This window comes from Dendropsophus ebraccatus, chromosome 3 (genome assembly GCF_027789765.1).
Source record: "Dendropsophus ebraccatus isolate aDenEbr1 chromosome 3, aDenEbr1.pat, whole genome shotgun sequence".
Classification (NCBI taxonomy): domain Eukaryota; kingdom Metazoa; phylum Chordata; class Amphibia; order Anura; family Hylidae; genus Dendropsophus; species Dendropsophus ebraccatus.
Genome location: NC_091456.1, coordinates 183,576,377 through 183,597,444, shown reverse-complemented (window position 1 = coordinate 183,597,444; position 21,068 = coordinate 183,576,377). Strand labels below are relative to the sequence as shown.

At 44.2% G+C, this 21,068-nt stretch overlaps 1 protein-coding gene across 2 annotated transcripts; it reads left to right on the top strand.

Moving 5' to 3' along the window:
* The first annotated feature begins 5,342 nt into the window (after positions 1-5,342).
* DCAF12 (DDB1 and CUL4 associated factor 12) lies at positions 5,343-20,167 on the top strand. 2 transcript variants are annotated; one of them, XM_069963293.1, is made up of 9 exons: positions 5,343-5,529; positions 10,255-10,509; positions 11,618-11,824; positions 12,599-12,659; positions 13,886-14,079; positions 15,533-15,598; positions 16,731-16,893; positions 18,355-18,527; positions 19,916-20,167. In XM_069963293.1, the coding sequence occupies exons 1-9, from the start codon at positions 5,467-5,469 to the stop codon at positions 20,072-20,074; spliced, it is 1,341 nt and encodes a 446-aa protein (XP_069819394.1). In that variant the 5' UTR covers positions 5,343-5,466; the 3' UTR covers positions 20,075-20,167. The 2 variants fall into 2 exon arrangements, with proteins under 2 accessions (XP_069819394.1, XP_069819395.1); XM_069963294.1 differs by lacking the exon at positions 5,343-5,529 and adding an exon at positions 10,091-10,159.
* Positions 20,168-21,068: the final 901 nt, after the last annotated feature.

Genomic DNA, 21,068 nt, shown 5'->3' with positions numbered 1-21,068 from the left:
TTGTGTGAACATAGCCTTAACCTTTTTTCTCCAGGCATAGGGATTGCTCTCTTGTTTTCTGAGGTGTACATCTCATAAAGTGCACTGGACTTGATCGGTGTGTGCCATGCTGAAGGAAGTTAGGGTATCCGTGGAGAAGACCACACAGAGACAGTACTGTGTGCGACCCACGTTCTGATCCAATCGCATATGTGCGCACTAGCGACCTAGCGTTGTCGTCTCCATAGATACCCGGATTTTTAGCAGAAAATGGATGGCACGCTAATCAGGTCTAGCGTACTTGGTGACAGGTACAATTTAACATGACACCAGATTTCTTTTGCACAATGTTCCACTGTATTCAAAGTTGTATAAACCATGAAAAACTTTTCAAAACTACATACTGAATAGTACACCCACAAGTGTGGACACGTGTTAACAGTTCAGTCTTCATGCCATGTTAGCGTTCTTAGGCAATGTTCACACAACGATTTTCCACAGCTGCTATTTCATACTCAAAACAACAACTGTTATAACGGCCGTTATTTAACATACTTTGGTGGCCGTCATTGCAATAACAGACATTGGTACAGTATTTAAGTTTAGGGCGAATTAAGCCACATTCAACCCCCTTTTGGATGCGGCTATTTTTAGGTCCATTGAATATTGTTGAAAAGACAGTGAGATGGCGGCCAATAAAGATCTGTATGTAAACAACTTACAATAACGAGCGCCAATAAATGTCCTGAACATAAATTTGCAAACAAGAGCCATTATTCTATGAATTGTGTGATCAACGGTCTTTGTTTCCATAAACCAAAATGGAAATCATTGACAGTAATTTTGAGTATGAAATAAAGGCCTTTATTTTACTAACAAAAGTAAAGCCTAATTAAACTGTATATGTCCCACAAAGACCTCTCACATCACTTGAGTCCAAGTCGTGTGGAGTGTGAGTCACGAAAAGTTTCGGGGATGTTTCGGTGTCGATCCTGGTTTATTGAAATACACACCCAGAGTGACTATACATAGTATGATTTGTTGGATGTTACCATTTAACATAAGAAGGAGAAGTCCATAGCGTCTTGCCTCTGCCGCTGACCGGCTGAGTCGGCCTGACACTTCACGTCCCAGGTCCTAACTTAGATTCAGAAGCAGCCAGGGGAGCAGGAACAGGAGCAGAGGACAGCGGACCCCAGCGCTGCGGCCAGGGAGGTAAGTGCATGTTGTTATGTTCACCCACTCACTTGGCATATTCTTTCCAGTCTGACACAACGCTCTCTGCTGCCACCTCTGTCCATGTCAGGAACTGTCCAAAGCAGAACAAATCCCCCTAGAAAATCTTTTCTGTTCTGGACAGTTCCTGACATCGACAGAGGTGGCAGCAGAGAGAGTTGTGTTAGACTGGAAAGAATACACCACTTCCTGCTGGACATACAGCAGCTAATAAGTACTGGAAGACTGAAGATTTTTAAATTAAAGTAAATTACAAATCTGTATAACTTTCTGACCCCAGTTGATTTGAAAGAAAAAAAAAAAAAATCGCCAGAATACCCCTTTAACACGGAGCAAGGAACTTTAAAAAAGTACGTTTGCGGATTATACCAGGCAAGGATGCAGGTTTTATGCATATGCTTGGGAAGTGTGCTGGGTGATGTATCAGCACATTCCCTTAGCGTTATAGGCATTTTTTTGTGATTGCTTCCCTTTAAAGTGAATGAACCATCTCATCAGAAATTTTTTTCCACTTGGTACAGGTGCAGATTTCCCAGTGTTGCAGTCCATTTTCAAAATGCCGCTCAGTTTCCACGCGTGGTGCCAGTTTCTTCATGTACAACTGAGAGTTGTCTGTCCGGCTTTATATGAATACGTTGTATTAGATACCACAGTGGGCGTCTTGGTTTCAGGACTGGGTCACACAGTGCGTTTAGGCACTAGTTAAAGGGAACCAATCACGCTAAAAACGGCCATAGAGCTAAGGAAAGGTGCTGGTACATCACTTCGCACGTTTTTCAAACATACCCTTGTAGCCTGGTTCCCAGGTTCAGCACTGTGTTTAAATTACCAGCTAAGTAGTCATCCGGGCGTATGGCTGGGTCAGCTAGTCACAGTCCTGGGCAGGTTCCGACGCTGTAATCACGCCCCTCTGGGCGTGTTGGAAAGCGCAGCATGCTGACGTCACCCGGGGGCCGTCATTGCATGTCAACCACACCAACATCTTTACTACACCGCACAGGCGCAGTACAGCAGCGTCTCCTTCCGCTATACAGTGCTAGAGATTAAAAACGAAGTTTGCGGTTTGTATGTACACTACCGTTCAAAAGTTTGGGGTCACCCAAACAATTTTGTGTTTTCCATGAAAAGTCACACTTATTCACCACCATACGTTGTGAAATGAATAGAAAATAGAGTCAAGACATTGACAAGGTTAGAAATAATGATTTGCATTTGAAATAACATTGTTTTTACATCACACTTTGCTTTCGTCAAAGAATCCTCCTTTTGCAGCAATTCCAGCATTGCACACCTTTGGCATTCTAGCTGTTAATCTGTTGAGGTAAGCTGGAAAAATTGCCCCCCACGCTTCTAGAAGCAGCTCCCACAAGTTGGATTGGTTGGATGGGCACTTCTGGCGTACCATACGGTCCAGCTGCTCCCACAACAGCTCAATGGGGTTCAGATCTGGTGACTGCGCTGGCCACTCCATTACCTATGATAGAATACCAGCTGCCTGCCTCTGCTGTAAATAGTTCAATTTGGAGGTGTGTTTAGGGTCATTGTCCTGTTGTAGGATGAAACTGGCTCCAACCAAGCGCTGTCCACTGGGTATGGCATGGCGGTGCAGAGTGATAGCCTTCCTTATTCAGAATCCCTTTTACCCTGTACAAATCTTCCACCTTACCAGCACCAAAGCAACCCCAGACCATCACATTACCTCCACCATGCTTAAAGAGAACCAATCACCTAAATATAACTGTCCCTATTATGACAGTACATCTCTCCCTAAGTCTATTCATGAAGATACAGACTGCCTTTGCAGTCTGTATCTTTATACTTTACCTGATCCTCTGTTCCCTGGCTGTTCCGGTGAGCGCCGCCATCTTGATGACGTCACTTGCGTTCCAGCTGTGCGTTCCAGCGTGACATCATCAAGATGGCGGCGCCGCCGGAACAGCCAGGGAACAGAGGATCTGGTAAAGTATAAAGCTACAGACTGCAAATGCAGTCTGTATCCTCATGAAGTCTATCTATGAAGATACAGACTGCCTTAGCAGTCTGTATCTTTATACTTTACCAGATCCTCTGTTCCCTGGCTGTTCCGGCGGCGCCGCCATCTTGATGACGTCACGCTGGAACGCACAGCTGGAACGCAAGTGACGTCATCAAGATGGCGGCGCCGCCGGCACAGCCAGGGAACAGAGGATCTGGTAAAGTATAAAGATACAGACTGCCTTTGCAGACTGACTGCCATGACGGGAGTTTCCTGTCTCGCGCCGGCTCTTTTGAAAAGAGCCGGCTCGAGACAGGAAAGTAAAAAGGGAATAATTCAAAAACGTGACAATAAAAATAATTAATTATATTTGCAAATGTCAATTAAATTATGATTTGCATCTAATTAAGGAATAAAAATTTTTTTACTTTCGTCCATGATTGGTTCTCTTTAATGATTCCTCCAGCATCTTTTCATTTGTTCTGCGTCTCACAAACATTCTTCTTTGGGATCCAAACACCTCAAACTTGGATTCATCCGTCCACAACACTTTTTTCCAGTCTTCCTCTGTCCAATGTCTGTGTTCTTTTGCCCATCCTAATCTTTTTCTTTTATTGGCCAGTCTCAGATATGGCTTTTTCTTTGTCACTCTGCCCTGAAGCCCAAAATCCGGCAGCCGCCTCTTCACTGTAGATGGTGACACTGGTGTTTTGCGGGTACTATTTAATCAAGATGCCAGTTGGGGACCTGTGAGGCGTCTGTTTCTCAAACTAGAGACTCTAATGTGCTTATCTTCTTGCTTAGTTGTGCAACGCGGCCTCCCACTTCTTTTTCTACTCTGGTTAGAGCCTGTTTGTACTGTCCTCTGAAGGGAGTAGTACACACCGTTGTAGAAAAACTTCAATTTCTTAGCAATTTCTCGCATGGAATAACCTTCATTTCTAAGAACAAGAATAGACTGTCGAGTTTCAGATGAAAGTTCTCTTTTTCTGGCCATTTTGAGCGTTTAATTGACCCCACAAATGTGATGCTCCAGAAACTCAATCTGCTCAAAGGAAGGTCAGTTTTGTAGCTTCTGTAACGAGCTAGACTGTTTTAAACATGATTGCACAAGGGTTTTCTAATAATCAATTAGCCTTCTGAGCCAATGAGCAAACACATTGTACCATTAGAACACTGGAGTGATAGTTGCTGGAAATGGGCCTCTATACACCTATGTAGATATTGCACCAAAAACCAGACATTTGCAGCTAGAATAGTCATTTACCACATTAGCAATGTATAGAGTGTATTTGTTTAAAATTAGGACTAGTTTAAAGTTATCTTCATTGAAAAGTACAGTGCTTTTCCTTCAAAAATAAGGACATTTCAATGTGACCCCAAACTTTTGAACGGTAGTGTACATGGGAACCAGGCTACAAGGGTATATTTGAAAAACGTGCTAAGTGATGTACTAGCACGTTTCCTTATGGTTTTATCGCCGTTTTTACACAGGGGGCGCCGAGCCCACCTCCAGTGCATAGAGGGGGGCTGGGGCACATAAGGAGACTGGAGCCGAGCCCAGGAAATGGAAAGCACTTTAAGGGTGCGTGCACACTATGGAATGGCGACGGAAAGCCTGTTGCGCATTCCGCAGCTCGCACCCGCCGGCAGACTGATGCGGGAGTGCGCGTCTGCCTGTGCATAGAATGGAGTCTATGACACAGGCGGAGACGCATGCCTGCATCAGTCCGCCGGCCAATGTGAGCTGCAGAATGCGCAACGGGTTTTCTGTCACCATTCCATAGTGTGCACGCAGACTAAAATATGGACCGAGTCACTGGGATCTCCACACCAACCTCGGCAAGGTAGTGGGAAAAAAATTCACTGACAAAATGGTATATTCCCTACAATGATAATAAATACTGCTGATCCTGTACGTACAGATACCATTGCTATTCATGTCTATATATACATATATCATACATATATATATATTATAAGCTAGGATTGTTACTGGTTTCCATGAGAGATCCCCAGCACTGCGACTCAGCTCTGACAAAACTCTCGGTTGCTAGGAGACGCAGGCGTGGTCAGTGATGCGCGTGGTGTGACGTCATTACGCTGCACCCAAGGTGAAAGGTCACGTCGGCGTTCGCTGTTTTATTTTTTTAATTTTTTTTTTTTTAACTTGCTGGACGTACTCTGTGCTGCTGTCTGTTCTTCCTGACGCTGTATGATATATCCAGCCGCCAGGGCTCTCTCCATGCGGACGCTGGGGCTCTGCGGGCGAGAGCATGACCCGGAGAGCAGCTAGCAGGAAGAGGAAAGCGGCGGCGGGAGTAGGCCCCGGGGAACAGGTGGGTGACAGGCCGCGGGGAGCGGGGACATAGGGACCGGGGGTTGTCAGTGTACAGGACACGGGGGTGGCCCGGGGATGAGTGTACAGAGAACGGGCCGGGGCGGATGGGGAAGGACGGAGCAGGAATTACAGCACGTCAGATAGGACTGTAATACAGAGACTACTGCTTCTATATGGCTGCAATGTGCTGGGCACTATGGGGGCTGAGCTGTGTGTATGTATATAGTGGGTATACATGTATTATACTCCAGAGCTGCACTCACTATTCTGCTGGTGGGGTCACTGTGTACATACATTACTGATCCTGTACAGATCCTGAGTTACATCCTGTATTTTACTCCAGAGCTGCACTCTCTATTCTGCTGGTGGGGTCACTGTGTACATACATTACTGATCCTGAGTTACATCCTGTATTATACCCCAGAGCTGCACTCACTATTCTGCTGGTGGGATCACTGTGTACATACATTACATTACTGATACTGTACTGATCCTGAGTTACATCCTGTATTACGTTACGTTACTTTACATTACGTTACTTATCCTGTAATATACTCCAGAGCTGCACTCACTATTCTGCTGGTGAGGTCACTGTGTACATACATTACATTACTGATACTGTACTGATCCTGAGTTACATCCTGTATTATCTTCCAGAGCTGCACTCACTATTCTGCTGGTAGGGGAACTGTGTGCATACATTACATTACTGATCCTGAGTTACATCTTGTATTATACTCCAGAGCTGCGCTCACTATTCTACTGGTGGGGTCACTGTGTACATACATTACATTACTGATCCTGAGTTACATCTTGTATTATACTCCAGAGCTGCGCTCACTATTCTACTGGTGGGGTCACTGTGTACATACATTACAGTACTGATCCTGAGTTACATCCTGTATTATACCCCAGAGCTGCACTCACTATTCTGCTGGTGGGGTCACTGTGTACATACATTACTGATCCGGTACTGATCCTGAGTTACATCCTGTGTTATACTCCAGAGCTGTACTCACTATTCTGCTGGTGGGGTCACTGTATATACATTACATTACCGATCCTGAGTTACATCCTGTATTATACTCCAGAGCTGCACTCACTATTCTATTTGTGTTTGTCTGACAATAGACACTTATCACCTGTCCATAAGATATAGGAAATGTCAGAATGTTGGGCACCCCATTACCAAGACCCCCCACCCCATGAATAGAGATGAGCAGGCTTGTAGACTCAGTTGTTTCCTTTTGCCCCATTGACATTGGATCCATTCAGCATCACTCGGCTCAGCAGTCTTGGTGCTGTCATCCGACATAAACCTTTCCAAAACTTTATTTAGAAACCTAAAGATCGTCAGCAGAAGAATCCCCCCGGTCCTTGTAGTCCGCCCTTATATTATTTCCCTTCTTCTTCTTATCTTATGAAAGATATATGTGTATATACCAGGCGGGTTACATTCACTAAGGGTGCGTTCACACGTACAGGATCCGCAGCAGATTTGATGCTGTGTTCATTTATTTAGTCAAATCTGCTGAGGACACTTTACATGTGAATGCACCCTCACTGTAAGTTTACCAACCACATCTGCTGGAAGTTTGTTCCCAGCATCTACTACTCTTTCAGTAAAGTCATATTTTCTCATGATACTTCTGATCTCCACCCCAGTAACCTCTCACTATGTCCTCTTGTTCTTGTGTTGAGCATTTTATTAAAAACACTTCCCTCCTGAGCCTTACTTATACCTGTAACACATATAAAGGTTTCCATCATACCCTCCCTTTCCCTTCTTTCCTCCAGACTATAGAGATTTAGTTCCTTAACCCCTTAAGGTCAAAGCCTATTTTCGTTTTTGCGCTTTTGCTTATTCCATTTTAAGTTTAAAAGTCCATAGCGCTTGCATTTTTTCACCTAGAGGCGTATATGAGCGCTTATTTTTTGCGAAACTAATTGTACTTTGCAATGACAGGCATTATTTTTCCATAACATATGCTGCGAAACCGGGAAAAAATCATTTGCGCTGTCGAATTTGTTTTGATTTCGGGGAGTTTTGCATTTACGCCGTCCGTCCTATGGTAAAACTGACTTGTTATGCACGTTCCTCAAGTCGTTACGATTACTATGATATATAACATGTATAACTTATATTGTATCTGATGGCCTGTAAAAAATTCAAACCATTGTTAACAAATATACGTTCCTTAAAATCGCTCCATTCCCAGGCTTATAGCGCTTTTATCCTTTGGTCTATGGGGCTGTGTGAGGTGTCAGTTTTTGCGCCATGATGTGTTCTTTCTATCGGTACCTTGATTGCGCATATACGACTTTTTGATCGTTTTTTATTACATTTTTTCTGGATTTGATGCGACCAAAAATGCGCAATTTTGCACTTTGGAATTTTTTTTCCGCTGACGCCGTTTACCGTGCGAGATCAGTAATGTGATTAATTAATAGTTCGGGCGATTACGGACGCGGCGATACTAAATATGTTTATTTATTTATTAATTTATATTTATAAAATGGGAAAAGGGGGGTGATTTGGACTTTTATTAGGGGAGGGGATTTTTTATTAATAAAAACACTTTTTTACTTTTTTTTTTTTTACTGTAACTAGAAGCCCCCCTGGGGGGCTTGTATATACATAGCACTGATCTCTCATAGAGATCAATGCTGTGTATATACACAGCAAAGATCGATTAGATCGGTCATAGATTACTATGGCCTGCTGCAGGCCATAGCAATCTATTGCCGAGCCGGGATCAGCGTCATTCCGACGCTGAGGCCCGGCACGGGCAGAAGAACGGATCTCCCCCCCCCCGCGATCGCATCGCGCGGGGGGAGATCCGTCCCACTAGACACCAGGGACGTGAGGTCTGAAGCCTCTAAGTGCAGCTGTCAGGTTTGACAGCTGCACTTAGAGGCTTAATTAGCCGGCGCGGCAACGGGCCCCGCGCCGGCTAATAGAGGCACTGCCCGGCTGCACGTGTCAGCCGGGATCAGCGCCGTTCAGAGCGGGGTCCCGGCGGGACCCCGCTCTGAACACCCCGAGCGGCACCATGACGTATCAGATACGTCATGGGTCGCTAAGGGGTTAAAGAGGACCTGTCACCCCGGGTGACGGGGTGACAGGCTCCTGACCCCCCGTGAGAGCCCCCTATACTCACGTGGTCCCGCTTCTGGAGATGGTCGGGTCACGGAGATATCGCCGCCCGGCACGCACGCTCCTCAGATGAGTCCAACACTCATAGAGAATGACCGGAAAGTCCAGCGCTCTCTATGAGCGTTGGACTCCTCTGAGGAGCGCGCGCGCCGGGCTGCAGCAGCTGAGATTTCCGTGACCCGACCATCTCCAGAAGCGGGACCCGGCAGGATTAGATGAGTATAGGGGACTCTAACGGGGGGTCAGGAGCCTGTCACCCCGGCACGGGGGGTGACAGGTTCCCTTTAAAGGGGTAGTTCACAAAAAAAAAATCTTTCAAATCAACCAAAAGTGCCAGGGATTTGTCATTTACTTCCATAAAAAAATAATAATAATAATCTCAAGTCTTCCAGTACTTATCAGCTGCTGTATGTCCTGCAGGAAGTGGTTTATACTCTCCAGTCTGGAGAGCAGGAGAGGTTTTCTTTGGGGATTCGTTACTGCTCTGGACAGTTCCTGACATGGACAGAGGTGGCAGCAGAGAGCACTGTGTCAGACTGGGAAAAATACACCACTTCCTGCAGGACATACAGCTGCTAAGTACTGGAATACTGGAGATCTTTTTTTAATAGAAGTAAATTTCCAACACCTGGCATTTCGGGCACCAATTGATTTGAAAGGAAAAAAATCTTGGTGAACAACCCCTTTAAAGGAAAACTATCAGCAGGCTCGTACGTACTAACCTGCTGATAGGTGCCTGAAACCAAGTAGTCTTTTTGTGTTGCTCCCTGATGCCGTTTTTCAGCAAGGCTGGGTTCACACTGTGTTTTTACAATCCGCTTTTTTTTTATCTGTTTTATGTATGTACTTATTTTTTTCAGTGTACACAAAAACTTGGTGAACCATGTTTTTGTGTATGCTAAAAAAAATTCTTTTAAACCTTTTTTTTTTTTTTTTTTTTTTTTTATAATGGAAGTCAATGGAAGAACTGTTCAAAACGGATGCACCCAACTGCGTCCATTTTTTCATTTATTTTTTTTCATAAGGCTGGGTTCACCCTACGTTTTTGCATGTCCGTGCATCCGTTTTTCCATTGAATTCTATTATTAAAAAAAACGGATCAAATGGATCCGTTTTTTTAAACATACACAAAAACGTAGTCGACCTTATTCTTGTGTCCGTTAAAAAAAAAAAAAACTGATCTAAAATCCGTAAAATCAAAACGGATGAACACACATGCATCTGTTTTTCCCATCCGTTTTTTTTTTTCCAAAAAATGGGTGAAAAAAACGTAGCGTGAACCCAGCTTAAAACGGGCTGCAAAAATGCAATGTGAACCCGTTCTAATTTAATAAGAATAAGAAATCTTCTGTCGCCATTCTCTTCTATTACTGTCCTCCCCGTCTGCACCCGTGTTCAGTTTGGCTCAGCATACTGTATGGGAGGAAGCTGCGGCCTTTGGAAAGGGGATTGCGCTCTTGTTACCAGACAGGTAAAGCGGCTATATAGTATGTGACCACATCCAGTGGCTCCGAACACCGTAGTTATTTGTGCTTAGTTGACTCGCTGTTATTTCCTGAATTTCAGGCTAATTGGGACCATGTCACCCAGAAGCGGAGGAGGCTTCCTCCCGAGAAGAAGTCCATGGTCTTGTATCTGAAGACGAGGGAACTGAAGGCACATGATGACCCCAGTTACCACCGCCTGTTACGTGGCTGCGCTGCCCAGGCACTGCCCGGCATCCTGAAGGAGAGGGAGTTCCAGCTTGGCACCCTCAATAAAGTATTCGCATCGCAATGGCTCAACCATCGTCAAGTGGTCTGTGGAACCAAATGCAATACGGTATGTAAGATATTTAGCTTATGTTAAAGGCGTAGTTCACCAAAACAAATTTTCTTTCAAGTGAACTGGTACCCAAAAGTGTCAGAGATTTGTAATTTACTTCTATTTAAAAATTTCCAGTACTTATCAGCTGCTGTATGTCCTGCAGAAAGTGGTGTATTTTTTCCAGGCTGACACAGTGCTCTCAGGAACTCTCAGCAGAAGCAAATCCCCATAGAAAACCTCTGTTGCTCTGGACAGTTTTTGACAGAGGTGGCAGCAGAGAGCAGTGTCAGTCTGGAAAGAATACACTGCTTCCTGCAGGACATGCAGCAGCTGATAAGTACTGGAAGACTGGAGATTTTTTTATTTTTTTTTAATAGAAGTAAATTACAAATCTCTGGCACCAGTTGATTTTATGTAATTATTTTTTAATGAACAACCCCTTTAAGTAGGAAACCTTTGTAGTACTGTGTACATTAGGCGAAGGCTGGAGATTGGTGAGCTTGTTTCTTCTGTACCCGGTATTGTAGAGGATTTTATTTATTTTTTAAGATTTTATTTAGAGAATATTTTATAGATAGAACAGGAAAAGCAACAACATGGTAATACATTGACAGCCATGAAACAAGGTCATAGGTAACATATAATCCAAGTAAGCACACTGTCCAGTCTGGAGGGGCAGACCAAATACAGGGAACCCCAAAGGGGGAAACATGAGACATAGTTCCCAGACCCGCTAGAGTCATTGCAATATCTGAGGATTTTATTATTAAAGGGGTTATCCCAGTGGAGTCACCCTTATTGTCAAAATGACCTGTCACCCGATGGAACCTGATGCACCCCATTGTAGGACAAAGGGGGTCCAGTGAGAAGACTTGTTGTTCGGCACTGCGGTCATGGTTTCCGTTGTAATAGACGCAATGGTGGCAGCGTGAACTTACTCTTTTAAGTTTATGCCATTCTACTTTGCAGAGAGGAGGGCTTCTGCATGGTATAATAATGGTAGGTGAGCAGGATTTTAAATGCTTGTATATATGAAAACTATATATGAAACTACGGTACATTTTCCTACACACTTGTATACTATAGTTAGGTTCTCCAAACTTTACTTTTTTTTTCCTGCTAGTTATTTGTGGTTGATGTACAGACGGGGCAGATCACAAAGATCCCCATCTTGAAAGATTGTGAGCCGCTTAATACAACTCCTCAGAGCTGTGGAATCCATGCCATAGAGATCAACCCTTCCCGGACATTGTTGGCTACTGGAGGAGACAACCCCAACAGCCTGGCAGTGTATCGGCTGCCGACCCTGGATCCTGTCTGCGTGGGAGATGTGAGTTTTTACTTTTTAATACAAGAATTAAATAGACGCACACACACACATATGTATCAGAGGAGAAATCTCAGGTTTTCCTTTATGACCTGACCTCTGTTTATAGTCTGTTCCTGGCTTTGGCTTCAAATCTTTGGCAGATAAACTTTCTGTGTAAATGGAGCCTAAATTTTGTATAACGGGGAACTATCAGCAGGTGAGACAAATCTAATCTGCTGTTATGTCCCTATTGCACAGGAGACGCAGAGGAGGAAGATGTGTCTTGCTTTCATCCTCAGCACTGTTCTGGGGCAGTTAGTAGTTTGCTCTATGGTCCTGTGGGACCGTTAGGAGGCTTGCCCACTCCATAGATTGTCATTAGAAAGGGGCAGATCAGTGCTATGGGGGTGGGCAGTGTTCTTAACAGTCTCATAGAACCTTGGAGGAAAAGAATAACTGCACCGAAATGGCGCTGAGGATGAATGTAAGACACATACCTTCCTCCTCAGTGTCTCCTGTGCAATAGGGACATATCAGCAGGTTAGATTTGTCTAACCTGCTGATAGTTCCCCTTTTAGAATTTGACTAAAACCAACCATCTGGGATCATGTGTAAAATTTTACCTTGGTCCTCCTAAAATACTCTGTACTGCTGAGAACCTTTACATCTATTACATAACTCCCAGTATTTGACCTCTTCCTTATGCTGTGTTCCCATCCTGCTTTGTCACGTGTGTCTGCACGTCCCGCATGTTTTGCCTTTACTTCTAACAACTTTTCTTGTTCCTTTTTAAAGGAGGGTCACAATGACTGGATCTTCTCTATTGCATGGATTAGTGACACCTTGGTTGTGTCAGGTGAGTTATATTGAGCACAACTGTGTCAATGTAGTTTTATCTAATACAAGCAAATATAACTTTGAAGGAAATAGAAAAATGCCTCTTTCTCTACTTTATCTAATTTCCTTTTTTAAAAAAAAAAAATAATTTTTGACTTATGCTTAAAAGGGTACGGCGACGAAAATCTTTTTATTTTAAATCAACTGGTTTCAGAAAGTTATATAGATTTGTAATTTACTTCTATATATAAAAAAAATCTCCAGTGTTCCAGTACTTATCAGCTGCTGTATGTCCTACAGGAAGTGGTGTATTCTCTCCAATCTGACACAGTGCTCTCTGCTGCCACCTCTGTCCATGTCAAGAACTGTCCAGAGCAGGAGAAGTTTTCTATGGGGATTTACTGCTGCTCTGGACAGTTCCTGACATGGACAGAGGTGGCAGCAGGGAGCACTGTGTCAGACTGGAAAGAATACACCACTTCCTGCAGGACATACAGCAGCTAGTAAGCATGGAAAGATTGGAGATTTTAAAAATAGAAGTAAATTACAACTCTAACTCTAAATGACATCAGTTGATTAGAAAGAAAGATTTTTGCCGGTGTAATCCTTTAAACTGTCTCTAAACAGATCTGCTCACTGATTGATCAGGTTACATGCTGCCTTTAGATGTCAGTTGGGAGCTAAGGGAGGAGTGGCTAAAAAAACATGGCTGTAGCTTGTAGTGAGCCTTCTGCCTAACCACAGTACTGAATTCACAGCTTACACTGCTCAGTATTGCTACTGCTACTTATAAAGGTGTGCTATAGCGATATAGGGGAGCAGGATCCCTTATTTTATATATGGGTAGTGTACAGGAAACTACATAGCAGCTAGTCTCCACTCTTTGTAGACACAGAGCTTGCACTGTATCCTAGGAAGTGGAAACTGGACACTAGGAGTGTAGGAAAATCCCCCCTTCTCCAGGGTTAGGAAACCATTGGCTCTCCAGCTGTTGCAAAACTAAAGCTTTGGCTGTCCAGGCATGATGGGAGTTGTAGTTTTGCAACAGCTGGTGAGCCAAAGTTCCCTAACTCGGCCTTATATTGTAATAGCTAAGCTGCTGGGGAAGGAGGGGTGGCGTCAACAGGCTAGCATTCGGCAGAATTGTGATTCCTCCTCTGAACGGCTATAATATATAATATAATAGGCTTATCCTTTGTCCAGAGATTGTTCTGTGTCAGTCCGGACTCTCTCTCTCTGTTTCAGGCTCTCGTGATGGCTCAATGGCTTTGTGGGAGATCAATGATGATGTTCTGAACAAGTGCAAGTTCCAGCATAGCCACTCCAGTGTGCCAGTCTACACTCATATTTTTCATAAAGCCTTGAAGGACATCCCCAAAGAGAGCAGCAACTCCTCAAACTGCAAAGTCCGCGCCCTGGCATTCAACAGCAGGAAGAAGGTAATGTATGTGTGCGTGGGGGGGGGGGGATTTGTCTTTCTTTGCTGCATTATTTAAACAGTGTAATTTTCTGTTAAACAGATTTTTTTAAAGAATTTTTGGTGACTTTTTTTTTTTATTTTCCATTTTACTATCTATATTATATAATAATCCTGAGATCTTGCAGTTCTCATTCTCACCACTGGGGCTAAAACTAAGCTGAGACTTCCTGTTGTATCTGTGGTGATAAGAGGAGGCTGCTGTAAAGTGATCTGTGCAGCATTGCAGCGTCATGTGACACCAGTAGATAGAGGAGACAATAGCAGCTCCCTGTGGAATGACCTCTTCACAGGTCACAGAGCGCGCTCAGTAATGTTTCACATTCATCTCAATGGGACAGTCTGTCTATTGCTGTCTATGTCCATGAGTCTTGTTGTAAAGCATGTCACTAAATGCTGTTTAAGGGTACAAACACACACAGCAGATTAGATGCTGTGTTCAGTTATTTAGATCTAATCTGCTGCGTATCTGCTGCGTACAACAGTAAATACGCAGCGTATATGCCGTGTGAGTTTATACCCTTAAACAGTTGAGACAAGATGGCCGCCCCATAACAATGTATAAATAGCTAAAGGGGTGAGTGCTCCTGCACAGGACCAACCAGTAGGATCAGCGCTGAGGCACAGCGGGGCAGAAAGACGGGAGGAGAACAGAGGGGACAAGGGGAGGTGCAGGAGCGCTCACCCCGAACAGGACCAAAACGGTGGGATGAGCGCTGAGTCGCAGCGGGGATCGCAGGGGCACACAGAGCACGGGAGGAGGCGCAGGAGCGCTCACCCCAACGGGACCGAGTGGCGGGGTGAGCGCTCCTGTACGGGAGCGGGCAGCGAGGTACGGAGCCGCAGCAGATCATAGAGGATGGGCAGCTTCTTGGAAAGAGGTGCAGCGGGGTGAGCGGCAGATAAGGAGCGCTCACCCCCCTGCACGGGACCAGGCGGCATGGCTGGGCAGAGAGATGGGATGGAGGGAGGGGGGACATTGCCAGCACGGGAAGGGAGGGAGAGAGCTTTGCACTTCTACATGGACGTCTATTCTTAGTCTATACTTCTACATGTGCCCCCTGCTGGACCCTGCCGGAAAACATACACTTGAGACACGTTTTTTTTGAGGAAGTGAGCCTGCCTGATCTACTAAATTGAAGGAAATAGCACTTTATGTGCTGCATTTCCCATAAATAGAGTATATTAGTAATTTGTCTAACTTTCCATATGTAATAAAATATTAAAAAATATATCTTGCCCGGAGCACCCCTTTTAAATAAAAAAAAAAAATACAGTCAGAAAATAGAAACAGATTAGAATAAAAGAAAGTTTTAGTATCTGACTCCAATCAGTAAAAGAAAATGTAGGTGACACATTCTGCAGCAAATCCTAAAGAATATTATTCATAAAGCGTCTCTGATGTTTATTTGCAGGAGCTGGGAGCAGTGTCCCTGGATGGTTACTTTCACTTATGGACAGCAGAATACACTTTAGCCAAGGTAATTTTAGGTTGTTTTTTGTTATTTGTTGTTGTTGTGTGTTTTTTTTTTTTCCCCTTTATATTACAAAGTAATCCTGTAATCTTGCAGTTCTTATTCTCACCTCTAGGTCTAAAACAGTGGCTTCCTGTTCTGTATGCGATGAGGAGGCGGCTATTGTAAAGTGATTTGTACAGAATACAATGAAATGTGACACTAGTACATAGCACATGTTTAATAACTGACCATTGTTTGTTTGGCCGTCCATTATGTCTCCCACCTGTCTTCGGCACAGCCTGTGTTCTCTATGGGGAGGGGACAAGTAAGCCGCAGCGAGAGCGCTCTGGCTGTGGCTTATCTCTTCTTGAACCAAGGGATGGACTATGATTCCCTATTCCCCCTCTTACGGCCAACCCCTATCACCACTGACGTAATCTGTCGGTGACTGCTCTAGGCAGCCCCATACACCATAGATTGAATATTGAATCCGCCTAGAGAAGTGGGTTTATCCGACTAAAGTGTACGGGGGTCTTAAGACAATTGCAGAGACAGAGTACACTCAGTAATGTTTAACCTTCATCTCAAAGGGACAGGACCTGTTTGTTATCTATGTCCTTGAGGCTTGCCGTAAAGCATATCACTTTATGTTGTAAAAAAAAAAAAAAAAAAAAAACACTTCAGGCAAGATGGCAGCCCCCATAACAATGTACAAAAAAATAATTAAATAACAGTTGGAATATAGAAACAGATTAGGTAAAAGAACATGTTCCAGTATATGATTAGTCCATAAAAAAAATTATCTATGCAACACATTCTTTAAAGAAAACTAGCCATTGGGAGGGGGTTGCATGTTTGGTCGTCTTCCGTTTAATGTTTATGGCTGCCTTCCCTTTTGAGAAATGAAAAATATATGAAAAACTCACTTTAAGGGATTGCAGAATAACTTTTATCGAGTTTAAAGGGAGCTGCAGAGATATGTAAGTGTGTGTTGAGCGCCCCCTATTGGTGGTAGGTGAACTGAGGCTGTTTGAAGGAAAGCAGAGTGTGTGGAGCTCAGTATCAGTATATAGTCTGCTTGGTGTTTTGTGAGCATAGGAAGAAGCACTTAATATGTTTTTCATAATCATTTTCTTGTTTTTCTGCTCGCACGTAGCTGCTGTCTACCAAGTTACCATATTGCAGAGAGAACGTCTGTCTTGCCTATGGTCTGGAGTGGTCCGTCTATGCCGTGGGATCACAGGCACATGTGTCTTTCCTTGATCCACGGCAGCCGCCAGAGAACGTCAGGTCTGTGTACTGCAAGGAGCAAGGCACTGGTGAGTCTGTAGGTAGCGTATGTATATATGTTTGAGAGCTGTAAGCTGTGTATCGTGCTCAAGCGGCAAGGGGGCAGTGTTGAGCCGCAAGATTCATGTCCCCTCCCTGCCTTGACTGACTGACATTGAGGGTTAGTGCTGAAAGCTGAGCCCTTGACGTTAATTGGTCAGGGCAGGGATCGAGGGACAAGGTGCATGTGCTGCAGTTCAGCACTGCTTTCTTGACACTGGATATGCAGCTGACGGGGAACTAATCATTAAAAAACACATATAAAGCTAAGTAAACGTGCTGATAGATCAACCAGCACACTTGCCTAACATGCTTATAGCCTCTGTCCCTGCAATAATCCACAAACTTACTTTAGTAAAGACCCACGCTGTATGTAAAGGAACCCCCGACTAGTCATCTGGGCGTTGTAGTCACGGTCCCCGGCGGCGTCAGGGCTGTAATCACTCCCCTCTAGGCGTGATTCAAAGCGTGTTATCCCCCCAGTACGTCATTTGGGCGGACATGCGCAGTACAGAACGAATGTACGGCATGGATACGATGCCACTCTACTGGGCACATCCGCCCAAATGAAAACATACTCAATGACCTACTGGGGGCATAACACACTTTAAATCATGCCTAGAGGGGGGTGATTACAGCCCTGACGCCGCCAGGGACCGTGACTAGTTGGAAGAATGACAATGCTTATATGGCTATTCTTCCAAGTTGTCACGGTCCCGGGCGGCGTCAGGGCTGTAATCACCCCCCTCTAGGCGTGATTCAAAGTGTATTATCCCCCAGTACGTCATTGAGAGGCGGCCGTCCCTAGTATTGGAGCTTCAAAGTCTTCATTTGGGTGGACATGCGCAGTAGAATGGCATTGTATCCATGAAGTACATTCGTGCTGTACTGCGCATGTCTGCCCAAATAACGTACCGGGGGGATAACTGCGCTTTGAATTGCGCCTTGAGGGGGATGACTACAGCGCTGCTATCGCCCGGGACCGTGACTATTTGACAGAATGACAACACCCAGATGACTAGTTGTCGGAATCTAGCTGCGGAATCTGTTGGCGCTATACAAATAAATATATTATTATAACTATATTATTACTAGTTGGGGGCTCATTTCCGTACATTGCAGGTCTTCACTAAAGTAAGTGTGCTTGGTTATTTATTAGCAGGTAATACTTGGCATATATATATATATATATATATATATATATATATAATATAAAAAATATAATTTTCCCCAGAGTTGTGAGGACCTCATGACTTGGGGGAGAATGCATGTTCTGGCTGATGGACAGTCCGCTCACCCAATCAATGACTGGAGCGGCATCCCGCCCTTGTCACTTTTTTTTACTGATTGGTTCCCTTTAAACTATACAGTATATTTGTGGTCTGTGGCTGCTGAACATGACCCCAGCACACAGTTCTCACCATCAATTACTGTGTATCTCTGTGTTGCAGGTATTCGCTCTGTGAGCTTCTATGAGCATATTATCACAGTGGGGACAGGTCAGGGCTCCCTCTTGTTTTATGACATTCGGGCACAGAGGTTTTTGGATGATTCCACCAGCTATGTAAATGGCTCCAGGTCCAAAGGCGAGATCCTCAAACTGACGACTGGGAAAGGTTGGCTGGTGAGTACAGAGGAAGGAGATAGTCTCCAGGGTCTGCCATAATGAAGACTGTCATCCACCTTCAGAAAACATAACACAAAAAATCTTTTAGCTGTGATGTAAGGCAGTGTCCCTCAGTTCCAGTGTTCATGGACTATCAAGGCTGTTTTTGAATATACGTTCAGGCTGCAATTCAAACACAGTGGAAGGGGGTACTCTGGGGGGAAAAATTTCTTTCAAATCAACTGGCATCAAAGTTATATAAATGTTTAATTTACTACTTTTTATAAGTCTCAAGTCTTCCAGTACTTATCAGCTCCTGTATGTCCTGCAGGAAGTGGTGTATTCCTTCCAGTCTGACACAGTGCTCTCTGCTGTCACCTCTGTCCATGTCGGGAACTGTCCAGAGCAGGAAAGGTTTTCTACCTCTCCCTGTGCCTGCGATCTGCCATATGACCTGCCTTGGGACCCCCGCCAAGCTCCGGTATCTCCTGTGCAGCTAATGTCATGACTTGGCTGATGGACTGGCCGCACGGCCAGTCGGTGACAAGGGCGGGATGTCGCTCCGGTCACTGATTGGGTGAGCGGACTGTCCATCAGCCAGAACATGCATTCTCCCCCAAGTGATGAGGTCCTCACAACTCTGGGGAAAATGCCTTCCAGGGCTGGTCAAATGGCAGATCGCAGGCACAGAGAGAGGTAAGGTAGTGCTGTTTGTTATTCCCCCGTGCCCTGCCATTTCAAAACGGGAATACTATCTTTGCTTGTATATTAGGAAGTTACCTATGATCTGGGGTGATGTATCACTTGCATTGTTCTGTGCAGCTGATCCAGACATATCCTCCTGAGTAACATGGACAATAAGTAGTCCTCTCCATTATGTGCATGAGCCAATAGTCCTGGATATTGATGAGAGGCTGAAAACTCCACCCACCAGCTGCTGATCGGCAGGTATCATCCATGCTGTGTATAGGCAGCCAGCTTTCAATCATCAGCTAGAGGGCAGGGGAGGGGTGTGGCATAAATCCTATTCTCCTGCATATTAGGAGAACGGCTGAACATAATAATACAAATAAAACACCAAATCTGTTGAGCATTTCTGTCACTACTTTATGCTGCCCTCACTTAAGGTGGAATAAACCTAGTGACAGATTTTCTTTTTATGATGAACTCCTGATCAGCTTTATTGCAGTCCACCCCGAGCAGTGGATGTTTTATGTCTTCTGTCCCTTCCTTAGTATAGGCAGGATGCAACTTGCCCTATACAGGTCCTATGTTTTGCAGATGGAAATATATTCCCTGTGATTTTATTGGATTGGTCTTGCATGTCAGAGTTGCTGTAGTAATATACAGTATATATTTTCAATTTAATAAATAATTAATTATAATAATTTTTTTTTTCTCCTCAGAACCACAATGACATGTGGAGGAATTACTTCTCAGATATCGACTGCTGTCCGAACGCTGTTTACACCCACTGCTACGACGCATCCGGAACAAAACTCTTTGTGGCAGGGGGTCCTTTGCCAACGGGTCTCCACGGGAATTATGCTGGGCTGTGGAGCTAGGGAAGAGGCCGGAGAAGAGGCGGCACAGTCTGTCGTTAACCCTTTTCTCTCCTAATGTGCAATGCATAAAAAGACCATCTGGCAGCCACTAAACTATGTCCGCTGCTTTTTATTTTATTTTTTTTCTGTCCACGTTTTTTATTTTATTTACTGAAATGAATTTACTGAAATGAAACTCTTTCATTATTGGCGCACACCGGCCAAATCCTGTCAAAAATATATATATTTTATTTTTTCTTTACCCCTTTCATTGCTTTTTCTTTTTTAAAGCTACAGTTTTAACTCCTGTGGGGTCCGTAAATCACAAAATAATCAGCGCTTTCCCCCGGAGAAGGTTAGAAGTGATCGCCGGTCTGAATGCTGTCTGAGAACTTGGTCCATGTGGTCATTTGCCAGATCCTCCTTTAAAAGTTTTTTTTTTTTTTTTTCTTTCCTCTCCCCCCCTTCTAGTTTTCTATATATATAATGTTTTAAGCACTTGGTTTGTCTGCACCTCCTCCTGAAATCATGGATGTCATCACGCGCACATTCCAACAGACTCACACGGCCACTTTAACCTGCGCGCTCTTGGGTTCCGTGGGACTGCAGATGCAATCGGCTTGGACAGATACATGTAGTAATTTGGTGGACCATTGCAGATTTTCTGTGAAAATCTGTGGAAATATTAGTGTATGTGTGTATGTGCGCGTGTGTGTGTGTGCGTGTGTGCGTTAAGGGTACTTTTATTTTGTGTCAGATACAAAACATTTACTCGGCGTGAATCATTAACATAATGGGTACAAAAAAAGGCTTTATTCATTAGGTCCCTGATTGTGGGACTTGTTTTATCATCCTTTTTTATTTTTAAGTGTAAAAGATTCTAACAAAACTGTATATTGAGAGGATCAAACAATAAATTGTAACAGATACCGATTACCTTGGTCGTCATTTTGTTCGTCAGCCACTGAAAGTAGGACGTGACATGCGAGGACTGGCCGTAAAATGTAACACTCGT

Coding starts and splice junctions, on each gene's coding strand:
- DCAF12 (XM_069963293.1), top strand. CDS start 5,467: ATGACCCGGAGAGCAGCTAGCAGGAAGAGGAAAGCGGCGGCGGGAGTA. Junction 14,080..15,532: donor CATTCAACAGCAGGAAGAAG/GTAATGTATGTG, acceptor GTTTATTTGCAG/GAGCTGGGAGCAGTGTCCCT. Junction 16,894..18,354: donor CTGCAAGGAGCAAGGCACTG/GTGAGTCTGTAG, acceptor TCTGTGTTGCAG/GTATTCGCTCTGTGAGCTTC.